The sequence below is a fragment of the Lepus europaeus genome, chromosome 18, assembly GCF_033115175.1.
Source record: "Lepus europaeus isolate LE1 chromosome 18, mLepTim1.pri, whole genome shotgun sequence".
NCBI lineage: Eukaryota > Metazoa > Chordata > Mammalia > Lagomorpha > Leporidae > Lepus > Lepus europaeus.
This window is the reverse complement of record NC_084844.1, coordinates 44,021,066-44,046,921: the sequence shown is the minus strand read 5'-3', so window position 1 is coordinate 44,046,921 and position 25,856 is coordinate 44,021,066. Positions and strand designations below refer to the sequence as shown.

Sequence of the window (25,856 nt, the reverse complement as noted above, 5' to 3'; positions counted from 1 at the left end):
AACTAAGGTTGAGGGAGTTTAGGGATTTTTGTTTTTTATTTTGTTTTCCTGAATATTTGTTTTATTTATTTGAAAGGCAGAGTTACAGAGAAGGAGGGAGAGACAGAGGTCTTCCATCTACGGTTCATTCCCCAAATGGCTGCAATGTCCAGGGCTGGGCCAAGACAAAGACAGGAGCCAGGAGCTTCATCTAGGTCTCCCATGTGGGTGGCAGGGGACCAAGCATTTGCACCATCATCTGCTGTTTTCTCAGGCACATTAGCAGGAAGCTGGATAGAAAGCAGAGCAGCAGGGACTGGAATCAACACTTCAATACGGGATTTGGGCATCCCAAGTGGCAGTTTACCTGGCTGTGCCATAATACCTGCTCCTGGATCTGGGATTTGATGCCACATCTACCTAGCCCCAGAATCTGGCTGTTCCTACATTGCTCACATTATGCTCTATAAGTACCATAAAACAGGAAGGGGGTGCCCCAACGCTTTGGTGCAGAGGATTAAACCACTTCCTGCAGCACTGGCATCCCATATGGGCCCCACTGGAATCCTGGCTGCTCCACTTCCAGTGTAGCTCCCTGCTAATGCACCTGGAAAAGCAGCAGAAGATGGCCTAAGTGCTTGGGCCCTGCACCCATAATGGAGTCCCAGAAAAAGTCCTTGTCTTCTGGCTCCAGCCTGGCCCAGCCCTAGTCATTGCAGCCATTTGGGGAGTGAACCAGCAGATAGGAGATGTGTGTGTATGTGTCCCCTTCTCTCTGTAACTCTGCTGTTCAAATAAATAAATAAATAAATCTTTAAAAAGAGCAGGAAAGGGATGGAAGAAATGATTTTCTGAGAAGTGAAAGAAGTGGGACCTAATGGGATCCTAACAAAGAAGTCATTGAGAAAATCTAAAATAAAATCCCGAATATGTGAAGCATTTCCTAAGACTAAGAGCAGCAGTTCACTGAGATAGGAAATGAGTTGAAAGCCCTGTAATCGCAGACAGAAATTCATTATGTCAGGGGCCAGGACTCTTGCTCAAGTTCTTCTTTCAGTTCTTCAACTGGTTGTGTGACTTGGAGTAAGATGCTTCCTTTCTCTGGCCTATTTTCATTGAGCAACATTGGGGATGGCAAATATTTACATCCGGTACCAGGCATGGCTGCTTGGAATCTTGTGTTGAGAAGGATTCTGAGGCCAAATCTGAGTTTAGCTGGAAGTCGTGCGATGACCAATTCATAATGTCTGCCTCTGGTGCTGGAGGAGAAAGGGTATCTCATGTGCCATCCTTGAAGTATGCGATGTCACCTCACTTCCTGCTCTGAGATGCTATCACTCCATGGTTCTCAACAGTGAGCACACTCCCTGAAGCTCTCTGTCAAAAGAGAGATGGATCTCCTGCTGCCTGGGCCGGCACGCCACTGCTCACTGTGGCGCAGAGGAGAACCTCTGATCATCCGTTATTATTTCAGGACTCTCCTCAGAGGCCCCAACTGTGGGGGAGGGGCAAGCCGCAGACATGGAGGAAATGGATGGGGAGCTGACGGTGGCCCCCACACCTGAGCAGCCAGACCATGGCGTCCGCTTCGTCACCACGGCCCCCACCTTGAAGCTGCTCAACCACCACCCACTGCTGGAGGAATTCCTACAAGAAGGACTGGAGGCCGGGGAGGAGGAGCTGAGGCCGGCCCCACCCTTCCAGCCTGACCCACCTACACCCTTCACGCCAAGTCCCCTGCCCCGCCTGGCCAACCAGGACAGCCGTCCCGTCTTTACCAGCCCTACGCCAGCCATGGCTGCGGCGCCCACTCAGCCCCAGTCCAGTGAGGGGCGCTGGAGTCTGCAGTCAGAGCCCCCTGGACTTCATCTCACAGCTCCCCTCCCACCAGGGCCCAGCATGGCCGCACCCACTCTGGGCCCAGGGGCAAGGCCCAGTACCACACCCCCCAGCAGGGCGTGGACTCCTACCCAAGAGGGTCCTGGAGACATGGGCAGGCCGTGGGCTCCAGAGCCCATGTCCCATACCACAGGGCTCGCGGTCGAAGGGACCATTGCCACCGCCACCGCTTCAGGGGATGATGAGGAGAGTACCACCACCACCACCATCGTCACCACCACCATCACCACAGTCCAGCCACCAGGTCAGCTCCCTGACGGCCAGCAGATCTCAAAGTGGGGGTGGGGTGGGACAAACTACAGGGCTCCTGAAATTGTGCTGGTCTGCCCAGCCCTTTGGCTCTCAGGGCCAGCCTATGGGAGACGCATGGACTGGAACCATGGATCCAGGCTCAGGCCAGAGTCTTTGAATGTGACCCGCCTCCAGCTACGGTGTTGAATCTCCTGGAGCCTTGAGCCTCTCTGTAAAGCGGTGATAAGAAAGCCCACCTCACTGGGCCATTATGAGCCTGGAGATGAGATCACACTCTGCAGGGGCTCAACAAAAGGCGACCCCTTTCTTTCAACAGGAGGACAGACGTCCCCAGGGTGGGCTTCACCACACAAACACACTGGACCCATTTCAGTGGGGCTGGACTTGACCTTTTGTCTCCTCTTGCTTCCCAGGCTCTTGTAACTGGAATTTCTCAGGCCCAGAGGGTTCTCTGGACTCCCCCAGAGGCCCCAGCTCACCCCCTGATGTCAGTCTGGACTGTTTCTACTACATCTCTGTCTACCCTGGCTATGGTGTGGAAATCAAGGTGAGCAACCTGGCTCCATGAGGGCCCAGCTGGGGCTGGTGTGTTATGGGTTCCCAGAAAAGCACCTGCTATTGGGGGTGGGGCAGTGCTTAAGGCACCAGCTGGAGAGAGCCCATAGCCAGGGCTGGGACATGGGCCTAAAATCTGGTTGGATTCTCTTCTGTGCACCAGGGAGTGGGGAGAGTAATGCTCCCAGCCAGCAATGCCCTAGGCCCAGAGGGGCTGTAGGAGGGGCAAGTGTGCCCATCCTCTCTCTCCAGGGGTTTGGTCAGGGGCTCAGGAGAGCCTGAGGAGGGGGCTGTAGTCTTGGCTGGGCAGGGGATTGGGAGAGTGAATCCTGCCCCTCCCACTTCCCCAGGAGCCTCTGAGTCAAGACCAGTCCCCTGGGACTATCTCCACTTCCCCTCTGCACCAAACAGCTTGCAGCTGAATGAGCTGAACATTCTTTCCCCAAGAGTCCCAGGTGCACCTGCTGCTCCCTCTGCCGGAAAGGGTCGGCCTACCCCACCCTCCCTGGGACTCAAACCTGGCATCACTTTCTCTGGGAGTTCTCTCCTGATCCCCAAAGCCCCTCATCTTAACTCTGCTGTCTACCCGTCTGGTTACCTCCATCTACCTCCCTAGATAGACTATGAGCTCCTGGAGGGTGCCCTGTAAGACAGGGCCCAGAACGGGGACTCCATGGACCCCCTTGAATGGGCAAAGGAATAGAGGAAGGAAGGGAAAAGTGCACTTGGCCTGGATTGTGTAGATTGACAAGGTGGGGAGGAGGGGCATTCTGCCCAGCTGAGGGTCTTGGGCAGGGGACTGAGGAGTCACAGGGAAGAGAGAGGAGGGGGGATATGTAGGACAGGACATAGCCACATCCCATGCATGCCCATTGTATCTGGGCCAGGAACCCACTCCTCCTGGCTTTGGGCAGCGCTTCCAGCCCTTCCTTCTGGGACGTCAGGTCCAGATTCCTGAGCCAGGACGGGAAACCCTCTCCTAGCCCTATGGGGTCCCTTCCCTTTCTTCTCTAACCATTTGCTCCTGCTCTGCCAAGTCCTGTGCCCCCTACTCTGGGCTGACTGCAGGGTAATTAGGAACAGCCACCCCCCCTCTCAAGCCATTAGCACTCAGCGCTGCTTAATTAAGGTAATTAATGTAAAATCATCACCTAATGAGAGGTGGCACCGGCTGTGGCTCACAGGGTGGAAGGCGCCAGCTGCAGGTGTGGGGAAAGAGGTATGGGGGGGCAGATGCCAAGCTAGATGCCCCCATGCAGGCCCAGGCTGGCTCCACCTGCCTCCCAAGCCTACACCCTCCACAGAAGGCCCCGGGGGTGTGGCTAGGCCTGGCCCTGGTACCCTCCACTGCAGGGGAAGGCTCTGGTTCTGCCTGTCCCTGACCTGGCCCAGGCACAAGCTCCACCCTGGAAGCCCACCTCTTCCCAGCAGCCATGTGTGATGTCTGGGGTGGCCACTTTTTTTTCATCAGAATGCAAAAGCCATTACCAGGCAACCTGGAGAGGAAGACCTGCCATGGCCTTGGATTGCTGTCAGGAAATGTGGCAGATACAGGCCCCAGCCTCTACCCTGGCACCATAGAGGCAGCATCCTTGGGGACCTGTCACTCCTGTTGGCCTGAGAGGGTGGGGCCAGAGCTGGATGAGTGCCCAGTTTAGGGGGGAGCAAGAGAGTCAGCCAGGACTGAAGCAGCACCTAAGGTTCTTCTCCCTCCAGGGTCCGTCCCAGCAACTTCTGCCTCTACTTAGGCCTCCTGGCCACACCACCCAGGGCCACTTGGGACCTGGAGAATCACTGATACTGCAGACCAATACCCACTGGATAGCTGGGAAAACTGAGGCCCAGTCAAGGAGAGGGGATTGCCTAATGTCACTCAGCTAATCACTAACTCATGGTTTTACATGAATGGATTTGTTCAGCAAACATAAATTGAGTGCTTACTGTGCACAGGCCACTGAGGACACAAACAAGTCACATTGGGCAGAGAGAGGCAGAAATCATAAGCAAAGACCACAGAAAGGGACAGGGCTGGGAAGCCTTGGACTACGGAAATTCCAGGACAGGCATCCCACCAGCCTCAACACCTGCTCTGGGGGAAATCAGCGCGCAAGCCTGAGTTGAGGAGCAGCAGGTGTGGCAGGGCTGGCTGGCTGTTTTGCACAGGTGACTGTTGCATAGGAATGGGGGTGAGAGTGAGGCTTCCAGACTATGCTTCTGCCAGAGGCTCTGCCTGAGAGAGACAGGCTGTGCTGGGCCTTGGGGGCTGCCCTCTGCTCCTCAGGTATGGGGAGAGGGTGCTGCCCGTGGCTTCTCCCCACCATGGATAAATCCCTGTCTGGAGCTCCGTGAATGCACCCCATCACTCAGGGTGGGTGGTTGGGAGGCGGTCTGGGGAAGGGGATAGGAGGTTCCATTAGGACTATCTTAAGGACCCACAAATCACACACCTGAGGAGGTCAGCCAGGCCCTGTGCTGAGCCCCTGTCATGTGACTGCAGTGCTGTCCTGAAGTTTGGGGCTCTATGCAAGACCCTCTCAATTCCCTTTTTGTTGAGGAGCAGCCTCAGGGTATCAGCATCCCCAAAAGCCCAGCTCTGCACAGCTTGGGCCACAGCCTCTCATAACCTGCTGCTTCCCCTGCCTCCCACCTCCCATCATAGGGCTGCAGCTGTGGGTTCCCTCTTAGGCTAAGGATCCAAGCTACCCTCAGGGAGGTGGCCAGGTTGGGTTCCATAATCAGAGACACTTGCCTTCTTCACTTGGGAGTTGGGGCATTGAGGCAGGCTCTTCCGCTCTTTCATCTTTCATTCTTTCTTTTTTAAAGATTTATCTATTTGAGAGGCAGAGAGAGAGAGAGAGAGAGAGAGAGAGAGAGAGAATCTTCCATCCACTTGTTCATTCCCCAAATGGCTGCAACAGCCGGAGCTGAGCCGATCCAAAGCTAGGAGCCAGGAGCTTCTTCTGGGTCTCCCATGTAGGAGCAAGTGCATTAGCAAGGAACTGGATTGGAAGTGGGGCAGCAGGGACTCAAGCTGGCACCCGTATGGGATGCTGGCGCTGCAGGTAGTGGCATCGCCTGATAAACACAGGAAGCAGGCCCTGGGCTGGGCTCTCTCTTGGGAAGTTCAGAGAAGCCCCTTCAGGATGGGTGAGCATAGCCCTAAGGCCCAGGTGGATCCTACCACCCTCTCCCCAGGCAGCCAGGCTCCCCCGGAGGGCTCCAAGCCTTTCTGGGCCTGGCGCTTGCCTCTCCACTGCACTTGGCATTCCAGGAGCCTTCTCTCTGCCAGGCTCCATGTTGGCTTGGTTGCTGTGTGTGCCATCTGGAGCCTGGGCACAGCTGCCCACAGTCCTTGCCCTCGTGCCCCAGGTGGCCCCTTGTCACACAGCTCTCCCATACCAGGCCAGCTGTCACTTTGATGGCCAGAACACCCTGCCCTTCTAAGCTGGGTCCGGGCCAGGCCTGATGCAGCATCAGGAGTGGGGTGTTAGGCCTCTGGGGTGGTATTTCTGGGAAATGTCTGTTTTCTGGCTTCAGGAAAGCCAATCTGAGGGAGCTGGCAGGAGCACAAATGGGTTTGGCCCCATGGATTTAGGCCAATTAGGCCCCATCTCTAAAAGGCCTTACCCCAGAAGACAGTCTGGAGGGCCTGATCAGAAAGGCAGTGGGCTGACATATAGGACTGCGGCTCCAGTGCTGGCTCTGCAGCCCACCTCTCAGTGACTGAGCCAAGCCCTTGGGCTTCTCTGGGTCTCAATTCTCCCCCTATAAAAGGGGTTTGAACCCCATGATGCACAAGGCCGCTCCCAGCTGGTCCCTCTGCATGTACCTCTTGCTCTGGGTTCAGGAAGTCTCTCACCAGCCCAAGTAAGCACTGGCACTTCAGGCTCCAGCCCTGCTTCCTGGCACAGTGCCTCCCAGGCAGAGCCCTGGCAGACCTGAGAGGGAGGTAGGGTACAAAGCCAGTTGCCACCGAGGCAAATGCCAAGGTTTTCCCAGCACAGGGCCCAGGACAGAGGGCAGCAACTCTGCTGAGCCCCTTACAGCCAGGATCTAACTTAATCCTTATAACCCCGTGACATGGTGACATTATCTGCATTTCACAGGCAGCCGGGGCCTGCCTCAGAGGTCATGTGACTTGCCTGAGATTCCTCAACTGGCCAGTGATGGAGCTGGGATTGGAGCCCAAGGCTAAACAGGAGACTGGCCTGAGTGTGGCACAGGGCAAAGCCAGAGCAGGGATGGATGACTTTCTTTCCTCACTCTACCCCAGACCCTTTGCTCAGCCAGCCTTGTCTGCTCCTGGAGTTCTCCAAGTTCTAAAATCAGAGCATCGGGCCAGGAATCAGGGGCCCTGGGCCAGAGTCTGATTGTGCCTTGGCCTCCCTATAGGACCAAAAGTGATCTCTGATCTCTGATCTCAAGGAGTCCTTAGCCGCACAGCTGGGTTAACGCAACCTTCCCTGCCTCACTTACTGACATCTCATTGCAGAAACTGCCAAGGGCCTGGGGAGGGGAGGTGGACAGTGTGCTTGTCCGACTGCTGGGGTGAAGGGGCACACACATGTGAGGGGCAATGTGTGTGAAGGTGCACTTGTGCCAACACATGTCTGAGAGGGCTGCGTGCCTGCAAGTGGGTCTGTGTCAGAGGACACATGTGCAGCTGATGACCAGGAAGTCTAGTCGGGCCTTGGTCAGCACCTGGACGAGGGTGGTGACAGCACTCAGGTGCCATCCCTGAGCTCACACACCTTTGCACAAGCGTGTGCAGTAACTAGCACCATCTCACCCATGGGTCATCCCAGAGGGATGCTGCTGGGGATCTGACCGGCAGCTTCCACAGGGACAACGACACAAAAGGCCACGTGCTGAATCCTCCCCGACTCCTGCCCTTGTAAGCGGCTGGGTTCCTTCCTTGGACTAAGGGCGTGGGATGAGTTATGAGCCAGCCCAGGATCCTGTGGGAATTGTCCCCGGCTCCCCGGCTTCTGTCTTCCCCTCCCTGGCCCCAGGCCCCCTCCTCTGGCTAGCTAGGGGTACGGGAAGACAGTCCTCATGAACAGAGCTGACATTTCAATCTGTCTCCCAGGCACTTCAGCTGCCTGCAAATTGCATCAAGACTTCATCAGCCCCCTTGTCGGACACCCAGCTCTGTCTGGCCCTTGTCAGCCTGGCCCTCAAACAAGTGACAAATTACATGCCAGCCACTGCGGCAGGCCTGCAACTGGGTGCTTAAAACCCAGGGGACCAGAGCTTCCCAGGCAGCTTCTGGCTGAGAACAGAGGACTGTCTGCATGGGAGCCAGGCCACCATGAAGGAGCCATGCCTCCCTCCAGACCAGAAGGAGCCACAGGTTCTCAGCTCCCATATCCCCAGCTTCACAAGATGCATGGCAGGGAAGACAGACTCGTGGGAATTCAAGTCCTAGCATCTTGAGAAAAAGCTAGGCCAGGGCAGGATCCTCCTCTCTGCTACACCCGTGGGCCTGGAGCCTGGAAATCTATTTCTGCAGGAGATGCTGCCATGAGGTTGAGAGGGGTGGGAGCTGTCTTTGCCTCTTGCGAAGCAAGAGGGGGGTCTCTTAATAGCTGGTGACCTTTTGTGAGTTCCTTAGCTTCTCCGAGCCTCTGTTTACTATGGGGATTTTGGCACCTACCTTATAGAATTGGGGGAAGATGGAAGCGGATGCCTAAAACATGGAGTACAGGAGCACAAGGCTTGACGCATTGTAGGTGTTCTGAGAGCAGTCGGGAGTGTTGCTGTTGCTGCTGCTGCTGCTGCTGCTGCTGCCTCCTCGGCCACCACCACTGCCAGCAAGCCAGCAAGATCGGGAGCAGGGAGCCAGAGGTCAAGCTAGAGGTGTTTGGGGAACTGGGAAGAAAACAGTGAATTCAGCGCTCCTCTGCCTTTGCCTTCCTAGTGAATGCCCTGCAGTGAACGTGCTCCCTCCCTCCCCCTCTCTCCTCCCTTGGCTCTGAGCCCCACCTGCTCCAAGTGCTTCCCCAGAGCCTCCAAGCCCTGGGCTGTCCCCTCCAGGATTCCTGCTGCACGCATTCGGTTCCACTTAAGGCGGAATTACATGCTGCCTGGCGTCTCTGGGTAATTACAGATTCCACGTGTGTGAGCCTTGTTTCCCCAACTCTAGAATCACAGAATCTCCAAGTTGGAAGGGACCTCATCCGGCCTCCGCCTGCTGCAGGAATTCCCTGAGGAGCGTCCCCAGCAGATGGTCAGGGAGCCGCCACCCAAACAGGCCGGGCGGGGCGCTCCTTGCACAGAGGAGGTGCTTCTGCCCCCAGTGCCCTGCCTGGAGCCTTCTCATCAGCCTCCCTGCCCAGCTCTGTCCTCAGGAGGTCCCAGGACACATCTGCTCTCAGCACCTACCCTCCGAGGGGCCCTGAGCCTGCAGCCGTCCTCTCCTTGGTCTTGGCGTGGCATCTGCTATACTTCTCTGCCCACGGTGGCCCACACAGTCACTCTCCACTCATTTAAAAAATTATTTTTAAATTTATTTATTTGAAAGGCAGAGTGACAGAGGGAGAGATGCAGAGAGAGAGATTTTTCATCCGTTGATTCACTCCCCAAATGACCATGACAGGAGGTCAGGGGCTGGTCCAGGCTGAAGCCAGAAGCCAAGAACCCTATCCATGGATGATAGGGTCCCAAGCACTTAGGCCATCCTCCACTGCATTCCCAGACACATTAACAGGGAGCTGGATTGGAAGTGGAGCAGCTGGGGCTTGAACCAGATCCCCAGTATGGGGCTTGTGCCACAACAGAAGCCCTTTCCATTCGTCTTTATTAAGACTGGCCAGTGACAAGGGCCTTGTGGCCCAAATGGCCACCGCAGGCTTTAATAGTGAGCACCTGTGGGGAGAACTGGGGGCAGAGGGACTGGCAAGTTTGACCTGGCAAGCAGAGGATAGTGGCCCTGAGATCTCACAGGGTGACCGGCCACCCCAGAAGAGGCCCCTGTGCCAGTGCCCAGAGGCTGGGCGGGAGGGGCATCTGTGACTGCAGTGCAGGTAAGGGGGGCTGGCAAAGTCACTGGGAAGTTTAGTCGTCGTCATCTGGGCGAGCTGAAGCCACCAGCAGGGTTTGGGTAGAGCAGAGACAAGGTTTTCTCTGAGGCAGCCAGGGCCTGGAGCTGAGCTGGGAGGGAGGGATGAGACAGATGGTTGGAAGGCCATTCTCAGGAGAGGAACAATGGGCAGGTGGTGACTGGAGCCAAGACAGCAACAAAGAGAGGAGGAGCCAGCTGGAACATTTGGGAGATAAGTTTGGGGAGGATTTGGTGGCTCACTGGATTGCACTGAACTGGCCCCACTGTTAGCCCTGGAAGGCCCTGCCTTGTAGCAATGTGGTGGGCACGTGGGAGGGCACGGGGCTCTTGTTAAAATGCAGGCTATGATTTAGGCAGTCTGGGGCAGGGCCTGAGACTGCTTTTCCTACGAGCTCCTGGTGATGCTCATGTTGCTGGTCCAGGGACCATCTTTTTGGCAGCAAAGATCTACTCAAGGCTGTTTTCTAAAACTTGGAAACAGAGGCCTATATAGTGAGCATACTTGTTCAAGGCCATGTGGTTAGGAGGGGACTAATGGCATCTGGGCTCCCGAACCAGCACTGTTTCTACCTAGCCATACTGCCACTTGCTCTCTGGTTCTTGTTAGATTGCATGGAGACAGGGAGCCCAGAAGTATGCTCCAGGACCGAGGGCAGAGGAGCCCACAACAGCCAGGGGAAGGTATTAGAGCAAGAGGTCTAGAGCAGGGAGAGAGAGGAGGGATTTGCAGCTGCCACGTGGAGGGGCATGGTGTGGGGCCAAGGTGAGCAGTCAGCAGGGGCCACACAAGACACGGCCTGAGGGCCAAACAAGGAGCTCGGGTTAGATACCGCCAATTTCATGGATTGCACAGGCCATACTGGTCAGAACTGGCAGCAGTTCAGAAAACATGGATGTGGGGGTCAGGGCTGTTGTGTAGTAGGTTAAGCATCTACCTGTAGCACCGGCATCCTGTATGGAATCCTGTTGGAATCCTGGCTGCTCCACTTCCAGTCCAGCTCTCTGCCATGTCCTGGGAAAGCAGCAGAAGATGGCCCAAGTCCTTGGGCCCCTGCACCCTTGTGGAAGACCCAGAAGAAGGTCCTGGCTCCTGGCTTTGGATCAGCACAGCTTTGGCTGTTATGGCCAATTGGGGAGTGAACAAACAGATGGAAGACCTCTCTTTCTGTCTTTCCCTCTTTCTGTCTATAACTCTGCCTCTCAAATAAATAACTAAATCTTTTTTTTTTTTTTTTTTGACAGGCAGAGTGGACAGTGAGAGAGAGAGACAGAGAGAAGGGTTTTCCTTTGCTGTTGGTTCACGGTCCAATGGCTACTGCGGCTGGCATGCTGCAGTCAGCGCACTGTGCTGATCCGAAGGCAGGAGCCAGGTGCTTCTCCTTCCTGGTCTCCCATGGGGTGCAGGGCCCAAGGACTTGGGCCATCCTCCACTGCACTCCCGGGTCACAGCAGAGAGCTGGCCTGGAAGAGGGGCAACCAGGACAGAATCTGGCACCCCGACCGGGACTAGAACCCGGTGTGCCGGTGCCGCAGGCGGAGGATTAGCCTAATGAGCCGCGGCGCCAGCCAAATAAATAAATCTTAAAAAAAAAAAAAGAAAAGAGAAGAAAGCATGGATGTGCAGGTAGAAGCCGAGCGAGCCCTATAGGCAGGGCAGTATGGGGGGGGCTTCTGCATCCATCCAGCTGCAGGTGGCAGTGGGGACGAAGAGTAGTGAACAGACATGGGATGCCATCAACAGATTGAATGACAGACTGGATGTGGGGTATGACAGAGGAGGCAAGATGGCAGCTTCTGACTTGGGGGCCCTGGTGAGTAGTAAGGGCATTTCCTGAGATGGGAGCCAGGGGAGCTGCTGGCTCGGGGAAGAGGGTGGTTGAGCATGAGGCACGCAGCAGAGAATGGCCAAGGAAAGCCGGGCACATGGCTCCGATGCTCAAGACCTCACACTGTTCTAGCTCAACCCACCGACCCCGCCTCTACTTCATGGATGAGAAAGCTGTGCCCAGGGAAGGGAAAGGACAGAAAACCACTGATGGACGTATAATGTTCGGCACAGAGAAAGATGTGCTTTCAAATCCCACATCTGCCAATACTCTCTATGTGACCTTGGGGAACTTCCGAATGTCTCTAAAGTTCAGGTCCCACCTCGCAGAGATAAACTGAGCTCCTGCTGCACTGATGTGCCCAGTTCGGGGCCTGGGGCTGTCATGGCCTGCGGGAGCCTCAGACAGCAGCAAGTCTGACTGCCCTGCTCTGCTCTCTGACCCCCTGGCAGGTCCAGAACATCAGCCTCCGGGAAGGGGAGACCATGACTGTGGAGGGCCTGGGGGGCCCTGACCCACTGCCCCTGGCCAACCAATCTTTCCTGCTTCGAGGCCAAGTCATCCGCAGCCCCACCCACCAAGCAGCCCTGAGGTTCCAGAGCCTCCCACCACCTGCTGGGCCTGGCACCTTTCATTTCCACTACCAAGGTAAGGGCAGCTGAGGGAGGAGCCTCCTGGTGGTGCAGCGGGGTTATGGTCTCTGGTGCCCATGACAGGGGCACAAGAAGGGGCTAGCAACTAGCACCATCAGCACAGGTGCCCAGTGGAGCTCAGAATGACCCAAAGGAAGTCTTGCCCATCTGACACCTCTGGATGCTCCTGTCTACCCACCACCCCACAGAGCGCTGATTTTGACTCAGGGTCAGGTAGCCCCAAGGTGTGCCGCCTGTCACTCACTCATTCATTCATTCAGTAAGTTCTGCTAAGTGCCTGCTGCTTGCCAGGCCTGTGCTGATCACTGGCAGTATCAAGATGAACCAGCTAAGTGAGTTCAGGATCATCAGAGGATGCAGACATTTAAACAGGCCATAGCAATAGGCTCTTTCCCCAGATGCAAGGCGGCAAGGTCAAAGAGGTTTGACTGTGACACGTCAGGTCTTCAGCTGCCAGCCTGGACTCAGCCTATGCGCCAGGTAGCTCGGAACACCTCTGGGAAGGTGGCATGATGTAATGGGAAATCACAGAACTGCAAAGGGCAGGTCTGTGTATCTTCTCACTGGTTACTGACCCTGGACAGTTTGACCTCTCTGGCCCTGCTTTTCCTCTCTGTAAGATGAAAGCAAAATGCTCATCCCACAAAGTCAAGGTCAGAATTAAACAAAACAGTGCGTGGCCGGTGCTCAGCATTATCTCCATTAAGGACACGGACACTGAATGGGATGGGGATGGGAAGGAAAGGGGCCTTGAACTCTGCTGCTCCCCTTGGTTTCCCTCCTGCCCACCCACCTTTCTGACACAAAGGCAGCTTGAGCTTCTACATGGGTTAACTGGGGCGGGCTAATAGGGAAGTAATCTGTGTGAACAATCATGGGATTGTCTGCATTGTCATGGACCACCTTGGCAGCCCTGCAGGGGGCAGGCACTCAGGAAATGGGGGTGCTTGGAGCCCCACCTAAGTAAACCACATGTCCTACCCTGGTCTCTCCACCCGCACTGGGGAGCCCTGTGGTAAGGCAGCAGGGATCCTGGCTATGGACAGGGGTTGCACAGGAGGTTGGCAGGGACAAGGGAGAGGTGGGGACAGGGATGAGTATCTAGGCAGCCGGGCCAGCCTCCTGAACAGCTCATCAATCGTCCCGGCAGCCAGCATGATTTCACGCCACGGTAACCTTTTCTCTTGCTGCAAATTCCTTTGCACAAAACTCCAGACTCCGCCTCTGTGGGCCCGGACAAAGGTGGCTGAATGGCAGCGCTGGAGGCCAGGCAAGGGGAAGCAGACCCCAAGGAGAGGCTGGGAGAGCTGGCCCAGCCCTGCCTCCTTTTCCGCTCCCAGAAGCCCTCCCTCTTCGGCCCAGTTTTTGTCAATGATCAGCTCTTTCCTTAATGAGTGTAATTCCCCTAATTATAGGCTGTAATTAGCCCTGATCCCAGAGATGGGAACAGGAGGAGCGTGTGCTCACACGCGCATCTCTGTGGGCTGGAGAAAGAGGGTGCCAGGAGAAGGGGTGAGGGGCTTGGTACCCATTCTGGGAGGGAGCTGTCCAAGCTGCTGTTGCAGGTCATCAGGATGGGCCCCCATAAGGGTTTCCTGGAAGGACCAATATCCAACTCCCCTCCCACAGGCTCAGGCATAGTGGGGAAGGCAGAGGGCCCTGACAGGCATCCCCCTCCTCCATCCTGAACATTCCTGGCACTGAACTTGGCCCCAGAAACAGACGCCAGTGAGAAAATAACTCGACAGATTGCAGTGGAGCGGGCGCTCCGGGAACAGTTGTCATGGCAACAGGAAGAAGCTCATCCTGGGAAGTGGCACTTTATCCACCACGGAGTCCGAGTCCAGGGCCTTCGTCCTCTGCCCCCAGCCTCCTGCCTTCACCATGTCCAGGCCCAGTTTCCTCATCTGTGAAATAGGGCCTCCCCTCCCAGAGCTGTGTTAAGGACTGAGAGGGAGTTATAGTGCAGGGACTACACCTCCCTGGGTGTCTGTGAGGCACCCAGCCCCTTCCACTCAGCCCCACACTCTTCTCCCCATCATCCCTTCCTGGCCGAAGGCCTCTCCCCAGATCAGCATAGAGGGCGCCTGTCGCGACTGCCCAGGGCAGGCTTGGCTGCTCTCTCAGGTTTCTCTGAGCCCCAAACCCAGATTTTTTAAAAAAAAGATTGATTTATTTATTTGAAAGAGTTACAGAGAAACGGGGGGGGGGGGAGCGGGGGGCGGGGAGAGATCTTCCATTCACAGGTTCACTCCCTGGATGACTGTGAAGTCCAGGCTGAAGCCAGGACCTGGAGCTTCTTTTGGGTCTCCCACATGGATAGCAGGGACACAAACACTTGGGCCATCTTCAGCTGTTTTTCCCAGGCCATTAGCAGGGAACTGGATTTCATTTTCAGAGATTTATCTTGTTTATTTGAAAGGCAGAATTACAGAAAGAGAGAGGGAAAGAGATTTTCCATCTGCTGGTTCACTTCCCAAATGACCTCAACGGCCAGGGCTGGGCCAGGCTGAAGCCAGGAGCTTCTTCCCAGTCTCTCATATGGGTGGCAGGGTCCCAAGCACTGGGGCCATCTTCCACTGCTCTCCCAGGTACATCAGCAGAGAGCTGGATCAAAAGTGGAGCAGCCGGGACTTGAACCAGCATCCAAATGGGATGCCAGCACTGTAGACGGTGGCTTAACCCCTTATGCTGCAGCGCCTGCACCTGGACCCAGATTTCCACCTCAACTAGGGCAGCAGGGGGCAGAGTAGGAGGGAGAGCAAAGGATTTTAGAGCCAGGAGTTCCAGCTGTAGCTCTACACTTCCTGCTGTGTGGTGAGGCAGTCTCTCTGAAGCTTAACTTTCTGCACCTGAAAATTGGCTAGTAATCTCTGCCCTTCCATCCTTCTTCCCACACATAGTGCAGACACCAAGTAAGAGGAGCGGGGAGACATTTTACAGCTGAAAAGTGCATGAGGCTACAAGGGGCTGTTATGACCCAAGACCATCACCAGTAGCAGTGGGCTGGTGCGTGAGGTGTTTGTTCCAGCTGCCCTGCCATTTGACCTCCACAGCATAGGGTACATAGAGAATTTAGGTGGCTTGCCCAAGGTAGCACAGCGAGTACCCGAGCCTGCATTCAAGCCCAGGCAGTCTGACCCCAGAGTCCACCTCCTAACCACCGTCCATTGTTGTCTGCCAGTCACGATTTGCCCCTCAGTGGCCATTCTCTCAAGGACCCTTTGTGAGAGGAGTAGGAATCCTCTCTCCTACATTCAGACACGAAACTGAGGCCAGGATGAGTGCAAGTCACAAACCTCATTTCTGGACCTTGGTCTGCCCAGAGACAGCCCCTTCGCTATCCACAGGAAGGAGGTTAAAGCCATTAGAGACCCTGCTGAACCTACCCCAGCAGCCTGGTGTGCTCAGTGAGGGTGGCCCTCTGCTCCCAGACCCAGGTTCCTCAGTCTAGACAGTCCCCATCCCTCCTACTATCCCAAGGTTGGTGAGTCCTGTAGCCCAAGCCTTCTCAGCCTCTCTCCTGATCCCTCCAGGCCTTCTTTCCCACCTCTCAAACCCAAGGCAGGATCCCCACACCAGCTCAGTCCCAGGCTTACAATTTGCCCAGCAGTTTTGTAGGATTTGCTGCCACCATTTGGTCATACTTGGTATGACAACTCCAAAAGCTACCGGTTTCCCAAGGCAGCTTGTCCCTCATCTGCCTTCCAGCAAGGCAGTCTCTGCCTCCCCACTCTGGCCCCATCCTGGTTGTAAAAGGAGTCCACAGCCCTTGCCAATCAAGTTTTTCAACATGCCTCAATGAGTTCTGGGGAAAGTTTTAAAAAATTACTTATTTATTTGAAAGGCAGAGAAAGAGTGATCATCCTCTGCTTCACTCCCAGATGTTCATGACAACCAGGGGTGGGCCAGGCTAAAGTCAAGAGCCTGGGACTCCATCCGGGTCTCCCACATGGGTGGCAGGGACCCAAGTACTTGGACCATCAGCTGCCACCTCCCAGGGTCCTCGTTAGCAGGAAGCTGGAGTCAGGCTCTGCATGGAAAAGAGTGTGGAGCCTCCAGGCAGGCCGGCAGAACGCTGACAGGCCTCTCCCCGTCCCACACTGACCGCACTCCCTTCACACACAGGGTCACCCATTCTCTCTTTGCAGCCTATCTCCTGAGCTGCCGCTTCCCCCAGCGTCCCGCTTATGGACATGTGACTGTCACCAGCCTCCACCCCGGAGGCAGTGCCCGCTTCCACTGTGCCACCGGCTACCAGCTGAAGGGCGCCAGGCTCCTTACCTGTCTCAATGCCACTCAACCCTTCTGGGATTCCCTGGAGCCTGTCTGCATTGGTGAGTGGCCCCAGGAGAGAGGGCTCAGAGCTGGGGGCAGGATTGTGGGGGAGGAGGGGTCTTACCCCTGCCCTCTGTTACTGTCTGGCTCTTTCATTTGTTCTCCATAAGGGAGCCAGAAAAATGGTCACACATCTTAGTGGCATCCACCCAACCTGCACTTATTGAGCACATACTATATGGAGGCACAGAACTGAACTAAACAGATTCTGCCCTCAAAAAGCCCACAGGTCTGGGAAAGGCGGGGAGAGAAAGCACACAGGTCACCAATTGCCGGGACAGGAAGATAAAAAGTCCCAGGGAAGAGACCCTCAAGTGAGGGGAGCCAGCAATCATTCTTCTTAAAAATTATTTTTAAAATTTGCTTTCATTTAATTTGGGAGACAGACACAGGGAGATCTTCTACCTGCTATTTCATTCCTCAAATGCCCACAACAGCCACGACTGGACCAGACTCAACCCAGGAGCCCAGAACTCAGTCCAGGTCACCATGTGGGTGGCAGGGACCCAACTACTTGAGCCCTCATCTGGATGATGCCTCACAGGGTGCACATTCAGCAGGGAGCTGGAATGGGGCGGGAACTCAGGCCCAGGCACTCGGATACGGAATGCAGGCATCCCAAGTGGTGTCTTAGCCCTTGCCCCAAATGCCTGCCCCTGAAGCTTTTGTTCTTCATGGGGCATTTTAGGAGGCTTCCCAGGAGAGGTGGCACTGACGGTTTGGAGGGAACAGTGTGGACAGTGGCACAGAGGCAGGACGACGAGGATGCTCAGGGACATGGAAGACAGCCAGATTTGGATGAAGCCTGAGACACGTGGAGAAGGCAGTGGGAGGGCCCTGCATGCCGTACCAAGACAAAGTGGGAAGCTGTTGAAGGTTTCTGAGAGGAGGAGCATGGAGCTGGGGACTTTTCGTTAGGACTCAGCCAGGTGGTGTCTGAAGCTGGGAGCCAGCCAGGCAAGGAGGTTTGAACTTAGCTGGGGACTTTGGGAATGGAGTGGAGGGAAGAAGTTCCAGAGACACCCGTGAGGCAAAGGGGGCGAGTGGAGGACTCCCAGGTCCTGGTCTGGGGCTATGGCAGGAGGAAGTGGGGAGGGGCCGGTGTGCAGTGGGAGAGGTGGCTTGGGCTTTTTTTCTTTTCTCTTTTGCGGGGTGGGTGGCAGTGAGAGGGCTTGGGCTGTTGCATTTTATTTCATTCTGTAATCTCTTCCTGGGTGCCAGTCACACCAGAGATGGGTAAGGCAGATGTGCTCTCTGCCCTAGGGACTCTGTCTGGTGGGAAGACCGGCAACAGCTCTCTGCAGAGGAGCCTGTGGTGGGGTCAGCTTGGGTGCTGGGGGGTGGGGAATCCAAGGCCAGAGGAGCTGCTCCAAAGCCAGGGCTTCCTGAGGACGGGGCTGGGAAGGGTTACTGAAAGATCAGACTGAGGCAGCGTGGTGGGTGCACAGGCCCTGAGTCCAGCGAGTGGGATTCATAAAGGACTTGAACGTCACTTTGAGCTGGAACTCTCTCCCGAGGGTGATAAGGAGCTACGGAGGAACTGGAAGCAAAGGATGGGGCATGAGGAGACTTGAAGGGCAGTTCCGTTCCATTCCATGCAGAAAGCTAGGTCCCCTCTCTGCAGAGAAGCAGGAAAGAGACTCGCCCCAGGCACCAGTAGCCTCGTTCCTGGCCCTGGCGGCATGGCCTCTGAGTGCTAGGTGAGCTCAGAAGAGGATCGCACCTCCTGGACCCCGCCGCCCTCCTCTGGCTTGGGGTCCCTTCTCTGGCCCCACTTAACTGCTAGGAGCTTGTGACCGAATAACCCAGAAATCCTCACTCACGGGCACAGGTAAGCCGTTCAGCTTCTCCTTAGAAAGAAAGGACAGTCCCAAAACAGGAGTCAGCACTGGAAAGGCCCTCAGGGGTCAGAAATACCCGGACTGCTACTTCAGAACGTGTCCAAGGCCGTGGGAGGCTGGCAGTGTTGTCTGCGAAGGGCACAAGCTTTCAGGTGTAGACGGCTCATTGCCCTTGATCTGGTCCTGCCCCCTGTGAAGTCACTCAGCCACCACTGCTCCACTCCCACTCTGTGCCCTGCCCAGGGAGTCCTCCTTAAAGGACACAGCCAAACCAACACCTGGCTCTAGGCAAAATGCTTGAGGTTGTGGGTGGGCCCTAGAAGGACAGAGCCCCCAATAAATGCACTTCAGTAAGGTTGGCCTCGGGGGCACCAGGGAAGGTCTTCCGCAGCAGGAGTCAGCAGAGAGGGAAAGTGACTTGCCCCGCCCCTGGCGGTGACCAATAGTCCTGAGGAGTGAAAGGTTGGGAGGTAGGATTCTGGAGTCCAGGCTGCCCAGAGCTCAGGGTCGCAGGGCCAAAAGATGGACCTCAGGACCACGACAGAAAAGACAGCACACAGCCAAAGGTCCTGCAGCCCCGGGCAGAGGGCACAGGGCTGGGCTAGGGAGGCAGGCTTATTGGGCTGCCCGGGGTCAGGCCAGCTGCCATACGTCCCATGCCCCTGTGTCCCAGCTGCCTGCGGTGGAGTGATCCGCAATGCCACCACCGGCCGCATCGTGTCTCCCGGCTTCCCCGGCAACTACAGCAACAACCTCACCTGCCACTGGCTGCTTGAGGCTCCAGAGGGCCAGCGGCTACACTTGCACTTCGAGAAGGTTTCCTTGGCGGAGGATGACGACAGGTGAGGGCTGTCCTGGCAGGGAGGGGGGGTGCCTGACTTGGTGACACCCCGTCGGAGGGACGCTACCCGAGCCTGGGGCCACACTCTGCCAGACCAGCCACCGGCCACACAGCTGCTACTCTCCTGGCCCAGGCTCATCATTCGTAATGGAGACAACGTGGAGGCCCCACCTGTGTACGATTCCTACGAGGTGGAATACCTCCCCATCGAGGGCCTGCTCAGCTCTGGCAGACACTTCTTTGTGGAGCTCAGTACTGATAGCAGCGGGGCGGCCGCAGGCATGGCCCTGCGTTATGAGGGTGAGCTTGCTGGGACCTAACAGGGCGGGGGGAGCAGACTTGGGACTGGCACCTCCCCCTTTCCACCTCCACTCCATCACAGCTTCCAAGCCAGCCCCTGCTCACGGCACCTTAGCCCCCTCTCGCTGCCCCTCCTCTTGGGTCCAGGGTTCCTGCCCATCTTTTCAAGAAACCCAAGCTAGGACCCAGGCCTTCTGGGTCAAGGGAATGAATTTGAAAAGCTCCAAGCCCTTTTTAGGGAATGAGAATTGCTACAAGAGACAGTGCGGAACCATTTGTGTATGCATATGTTCACGCAAAATAAATAACATCAATTGAGCACCTTTTGTGTACTTAAACACAAAACCAGACACCAGAGATACAAAGGCAATCAGCCAGGTCCCTGAGCCTAACAGGGGTGGATGCTCTGGGCTGTCCCTGCACCCTACCCACTCCCCACTCCTAGCTCAGGACATTCATCCTCAAAAGCAGGAAGGCTGTGGGGAGGGGAGTAGGAGGACGCCTGTGCCCTGTGTTGATGCGGGGGAGGCTGAGCCAGGCTGGGCCTGTGGTTTACAGCCTTCCAGCAGGGCCACTGCTATGAGCCTTTTGTCAAATACGGCAACTTCAGCAGCAGTGCGCCCTCCTACCCTGTGGGTACCACTGTGGAGTTCAGCTGTGACCCTGGCTACACACTGGAGCAGGGCTCCATCATCATTGAGTGTGTCGACCCCCACGACCCCCAGTGGAATGAGACAGAGCCTGCCTGCCGAGGTCAGTAAGCGCTCTCAGAACCTGGGGCTACAGGGGCCCTGTGACACGGGTTTCCCCTGGGTGGGGTGGCTCCCAACTTTGTGTGGGCACCCCTGCGGGCAGGTAGCAGCCCCAGGATGTGGCACTGGGAGGGGGAACATGGAGGGGATGCACCTCCCTGGCCTCCCCTGCCTTCCAGCCGTGTGCAGCGGGGAGATCACAGACTCGGCCGGCGTGGTGCTCTCCCCGAACTGGCCAGAGCCCTACGGCCGTGGGCAGGACTGCATCTGGGGTGTGCACGTGGAAGAGGACAAGCGCATCATGCTGGACGTCCGAGTGTGAGTGCTTACCGGGCGAGGCCGAGGCAACTCCTGAGGTCTGGGGCCCTGGCCGGCCTGCCCTGACGGTTCTCCTCCACAGGCTGCGCATAGGCCCTGCTGACGTTCTTACCTTCTACGACGGCGACGACCTGACAGCCCGGGTCCTGGGCCAGTACTCAGGGCCCCGGGGCCACGTCAAGCTCTTCACCTCCATGGCTGATGTCACTATCCAGTTCCAGTCGGACCCCGGGACCTCGGTGCTGGGCTATCAGCAGGGCTTTGTCATCCACTTCTTTGGTGAGCTCATCCCTGCCTCGCTTAGAACACGGGCCCCGAACCACAGCAGGTCAGAGGCCCGGGCAACAAGGGGCCTGGGTGCTCTTCCAACAAGGGAGAGCTTCAGGTGTCACCTAAAGGAAGCTGGTCCTGTTCCCCATCTTCCCTGCATGCCCAGCAAGAGAGAGAGCCCTCTGTTGCAGCAAGAGGGAGCTGGGTAGGCAGTGGGAAGAACTTCCAAACACAAGTAGGGAACTTAGGAACGATCTTTAAAAGAAGTGACCATTTCCCTCTCCCTACCCAACCCCATCTCTCAGGCCTGAGGAGCTGGCCAGGGTGCGAAGGCCTAGATGATCACCCAGGAAAGCAAGAGACAGAGTGATGAGGAGTGGGTTCCTGAGCCCACCCAGGCCAGCCTAGGTCCAAGTCAAACTGGCAGGAACCAGAGTATACCCAGGGTGAGGGGGGCTCATACTGTGGCCTTGGTGCCGGTTGATGGCCCGCATCTGGCTGCCTCCATGCCCCCAGAGGTGCCTCGCAATGACACATGTCCGGAGCTGCCAGAGATCCCCAATGGCTGGAAGAGCCCGTCACAGCCGGAGCTGGTACATGGCACGGTGGTCACTTACCAGTGCTACCCTGGCTACCAGGTGGTGGGATCCAGTGTCCTCATGTGCCAGTGGGACCTCAGCTGGAGCGAGGACCTGCCCTCGTGCCAGAAGGGTGAGTTTATTGTTCCCCATCCTCCCTGCCCAACACCCTCCGAGCTCCTCTCCTGGATTTCCAAGAAGACTCCAGCTGTTAGGAGTTTGAAGATCCTTCTCTTATAGGCTGTCTCCTCATCTGTGAAGTGGGAATAATATCTTCCCATAGGGTTACCAACCAAGTGCTCCAACTGCTTCATTCCCAGCACATGCCCAGTTAGGGTTTCTTGATCATAGTGGATGAGAAAGGGACAAAAGAGTGGACACAGCAGCAAAGCGGAAGGGGCAGAGAAGTCGGGGGTGGAACCATGTGGCAGGGAGATGCCAGCTGGCCCAGAACAGAGCCAGGGTGGCCTGGCCTTCGCTGAGTTCTCCTTGGGCTACTCCCTTCTATCCCTTCCCATCCATAGTGACTTCCTGCCGTGACCCTGGGGACGTGGAGCACAGCCGACGCCTTATATCCAGCCCCAAGTTTCCTGTGGGGGCCACTGTGCAGTATATCTGTGACCAGGGTTTTGTACTGACGGGCAGCGCCATCCTCACCTGCCATGACCGCCAGGCTGGCAGCCCCAAGTGGAGTGACCGGGCCCCCAAATGTCTCTGTAAGTGTCAGTTGGGTAGGAGGGGAAGCCTCTGGCAGGATATAATAGATGTGGCTCCTAGCGGCGAGGGGCCTGGCACCCTCACTAGACTCTGCCTGCTTTACAGTGGAACAACTCAAGCCATGCCATGGCCTCAGTGCCCCCAAGAATGGTGCCCGCAGTCCTGAGAAGCGGTTACACCCAGCAGGCGCCACCGTCCACTTCTCCTGTGCTCCTGGCTATGTGCTCAAGGGCCAGGCCAGCATCAAGTGTGTGCCTGGACACCCTTCACATTGGAGTGACTCTCCACCCATCTGTAGGGCTGGTGAGTGCTCTGCCATCCCCCAAAACCCTGCCTAGCCAAGCAAGCTGCTCTGGCAAAAACATCCAAGGCTGAGGGCCAGAACCGCCTGCCTATGCTCCCTTCTCCTGAGACAAATGCTGGAGTGTGCTCTCCTTGGACAACTACTTGCCACAATCAGTCCCCTGTGTCCACTCCCTGCATTAGTGGTTTGGCCCATTGGGCTCACCCACTGCCCTTGACCCTCCCCTCTTGTTCCAGCCTCTCTGGATGGGTTCTACAGTGGCCGTAGCTTGGATGGTGAGTCTCCGCCCTTGAGGGCCAGGGAAGTGGTCTCCCTGCCCCTGGTTCTCACAGTTTGCAGGCCATGGGTCCCCTAAGGAAGGGGGGCAGAGAAACAGAGAGGTGTGGGCCTGCCAGGGCAAAAAGTGCCTTCCCTGCCACCAACCAACTAGGAGGAGCTGGTAGCCAGATACCCAGGGGCAGAGAGAGGGGATGTGGGCGCAGGATGGCAGGAACCTCTGCTCCAGCTGCACCCTCCGTGTTTTCAGTTGCCAAGAGCCCTGCAGCCCCCAGCACCCTGGATGCTGCCCACATTGCTGCTGTCATCTTCCTGCCGCTGGTGGCGATGGTGCTGTTGGCGGGAGGCGTGTATCTCTACTTCTCAAGGTGAGTCTGGCTTCTCTTCCTGTTCGGCACACCTGACTCACTCTTGCCCAGCACTCCACACTCATAAACTTCTCTGCCCCGCAGGCTGCAGGGGAAGAGCCCTCTGCAGCTTCCCGGGACACGTCCTCGCCCCTACAACCGCATCACTGTGGAGTCAGCGTTTGACAATCCGACCTACGAAGCTGGAGTAAGTTCCCATGCCTGCCCTGATAGCCTCTCCAGGACCTTCTCTGCTCCCTGAGCCTCCCGCCGAGCCCTCTCACTTGCCCCCTTTCCCCCTGGGAAGGTGGATTATGGTCTGGCAAACCTTATGCAGGTTTCCAACTCCCAGCAGTCTCTTTCCTTTGCAGGAGACGAGAGAATATGAGGTCTCCATCTAGGTGGGGGCAGCCTGGGGGAGCCCGCTCAGCCCTGCATCCCAGTCCGGTGTCAGGGCTCTCGGCTTCCTGCTGCCCTTCCACCTCCTGTACATACCACCTGGGAAGAGACGCTGCCAACCTTTCAAGAAGTTGTGCCCTTCCCTGCCTGCAATGCCCACCATGGCCTATTTTCTCGGTACCACTGCCCACTTAGGGCCCTTCCTTGGGCTCGTGAAGGGGGCTTCTGCCTCTGGAGCACATGCAGCAACAGCCAGCCTTCTCCTGACCTTCCCCCATGCCCTGGAGCTCCTGCCTGGAAGTCACAGGTCGAGCAGGAGCACCTCTCTCCATATAAGCCCCATCGAGCCCTGGCACGCGGATCCTGCAGCAGGGGTGTCGGTAGCGGAAACTGCACCAGAGCTTTCCTCACAGAGCCATCACCAGTGGCCCAAACTCTCCAGGGTGACCTCTGGGTGGGCCTGGCGTGCCACCATGAGCCCCTCGGCAGGGGGGCAGGGGGCAGGGGGGAGGTGGCAGTGTGCCTCTAAAGGCCCGAGAATGCACAGCCCTGCCTCCTGGAGGCGCTAATTCTCCAGGCCCCTCAGGAGCTCAAGGACCCTACCCCAAGCTCAGGTTGGGCTTCCCTGGGCCTTCATGCTCTACACCAAAGCAGGAAGTCCCTTGGCTCCCACTGCTCCCCTGGCAGCCCTACACCCTGAGAGGGAGACCATGCCCTGATGTTTATCTGGCCATTACAAACATCTTCTTTCCCACTAGTTCCTCCTCCAGGCCCAGCCAATTGCCAGGCTCCCCTCCTGGCCACTGTGTTATGGGCTAAGGGGAGCGGGCAGGCATATTCTGGAAAGGAGCAGAACCCAGGAATCTGGCATGAACTGGGGGGGGGGGGGGAGGGGTCAGAAAGCCCCAGCGAGAGGCCCAGGAGCTGGCTGAAGGCCACTTTGTACATATAATGTATTATATGGGGTCTGGGCTCCAGCCAGAGAACAATCTTTTATTTCTGTTTTTTCCTTATTAAAATGGTGTTTTGGAGAAAACCAAGCAATGGCCAGATGGATCGTGCTTTCTTAAGGGGGAAGGAGGTGGGAGATGAATGGGACATGGACTTCAGGACCAGAGGCACGCTGCACCCACCAGCAATGTGCAGGTGAGCAGGGACCAGTGTTCCCAAGAACATCTCTGTGACAGATGTCACATGAAATGAGAGGCCTCAGTGGCTGGCGTCACAGGCTTGTGGGAGCCTAGGACAGCAACTGCTCACCCAGCCCCGTGCCTCATTTCCTCCACTTTGCCAGGCCTGCAGCTACAGACCCACATGCTCCCAAACCCCCTCTCAATGTCACTGGGTTGCTCACAAGGCTTGGGAAGATGGATGCGTCCTCCTTCCATTCCTTTTCAAATAAGCAAGATTTGGGAAATTGGAATAGGGACCAGAGGCAGAACCCCAGCACTTGAAGCCCTGGTCTGGCTTTCTCAGTGAACATCCAGATTGCCAGGAACAGGGACACCTTAGTATAGCTCCTACGTCATGCAAAATCTCTACCCCTGGGCTCTCAAAGGTGCTGGGCAAGATCTGCTGAAGTTTTGCCTTTCCCTGTGGTCTTCAGCTAAGTCTGAGATGGAAGTGTTTGTCCAGCACTGGCCTCCAGCATAGATATTTCACACTTTGAGGTGTGCCCTGCATAGCTGTTGTCTGGACTACGGACAAGAGGCAAGCAGCAGGGACTCACAGGGAGTCAGAAGACAGAGGGAGCAGCATCTGTGACATAGTGGATTAAACCACTGCTGAAAAGCCAGCATCTCATATCGGAGTGCCAAATTGGTTCCTGGCTACTCGGCCCGGAATCCAGCTTCCTGATAATGCTCCTGGGAAGGCAGTGGTGATAACCCAAGTACTTGGGCCACTGCCACCCATGCGGGAGACCTGAATAGAGTTTCTGACTCCTGGCTCTAGCTTGGCCCAGCAACACCCTGATCACCATGGCCATTTGGGTGGTTATTAACCAGTGGACGAAAGCTCTCTTTCTGTCCCTCCCTCTCTCTGTCACTCTGCCTCTCAAATAAATAATTCTTTCGTTATAAAAAAAAAAAGATTTTATTTATTTATTTGAGAGGTAGAGTGACACAGAGAGAGAGAGATAGGAAGGTCTTCCATCCACTGGTTCACTCCCCTAATGGCTGCAATGGCTGGAGCTGCGCCGATCCAAAGCCAGGAGCCAGGAGTTTCTTCCGGGTCTCCCATGCAGGTACAGGGGCCCAAGCACTTGGGCCATCCTCTACTGATTTCCCAGGCCATAGCAGAGAGCTGAACTGGAAGAGGAGCAGCCGGGACACAAACCGGCACCCAAA

At 56.4% G+C, this 25,856-nt stretch overlaps 1 protein-coding gene across 2 annotated transcripts; it reads left to right on the top strand.

Moving 5' to 3' along the window:
• Positions 1-1,758: 1,758 nt before the first annotated feature.
• SEZ6 (seizure related 6 homolog) lies at positions 1,759-23,510 on the top strand. 2 transcript variants are annotated; one of them, XM_062216468.1, is made up of 16 exons: positions 1,759-2,122; positions 2,544-2,677; positions 12,027-12,222; positions 16,379-16,564; positions 19,080-19,248; positions 19,381-19,547; positions 20,106-20,300; positions 20,479-20,617; positions 20,700-20,896; positions 21,404-21,598; positions 21,990-22,181; positions 22,288-22,485; positions 22,723-22,761; positions 23,013-23,130; positions 23,215-23,317; positions 23,481-23,510. In XM_062216468.1, exons 1-16 carry the CDS (start codon positions 1,774-1,776, stop codon positions 23,508-23,510), a joined length of 2,607 nt encoding a protein of 868 aa, XP_062072452.1. In that variant the 5' UTR covers positions 1,759-1,773. The 2 variants fall into 2 exon arrangements, with proteins under 2 accessions (XP_062072452.1, XP_062072451.1); XM_062216467.1 differs by having other exon boundaries at positions 23,465-23,497.
• Positions 23,511-25,856: the final 2,346 nt, after the last annotated feature.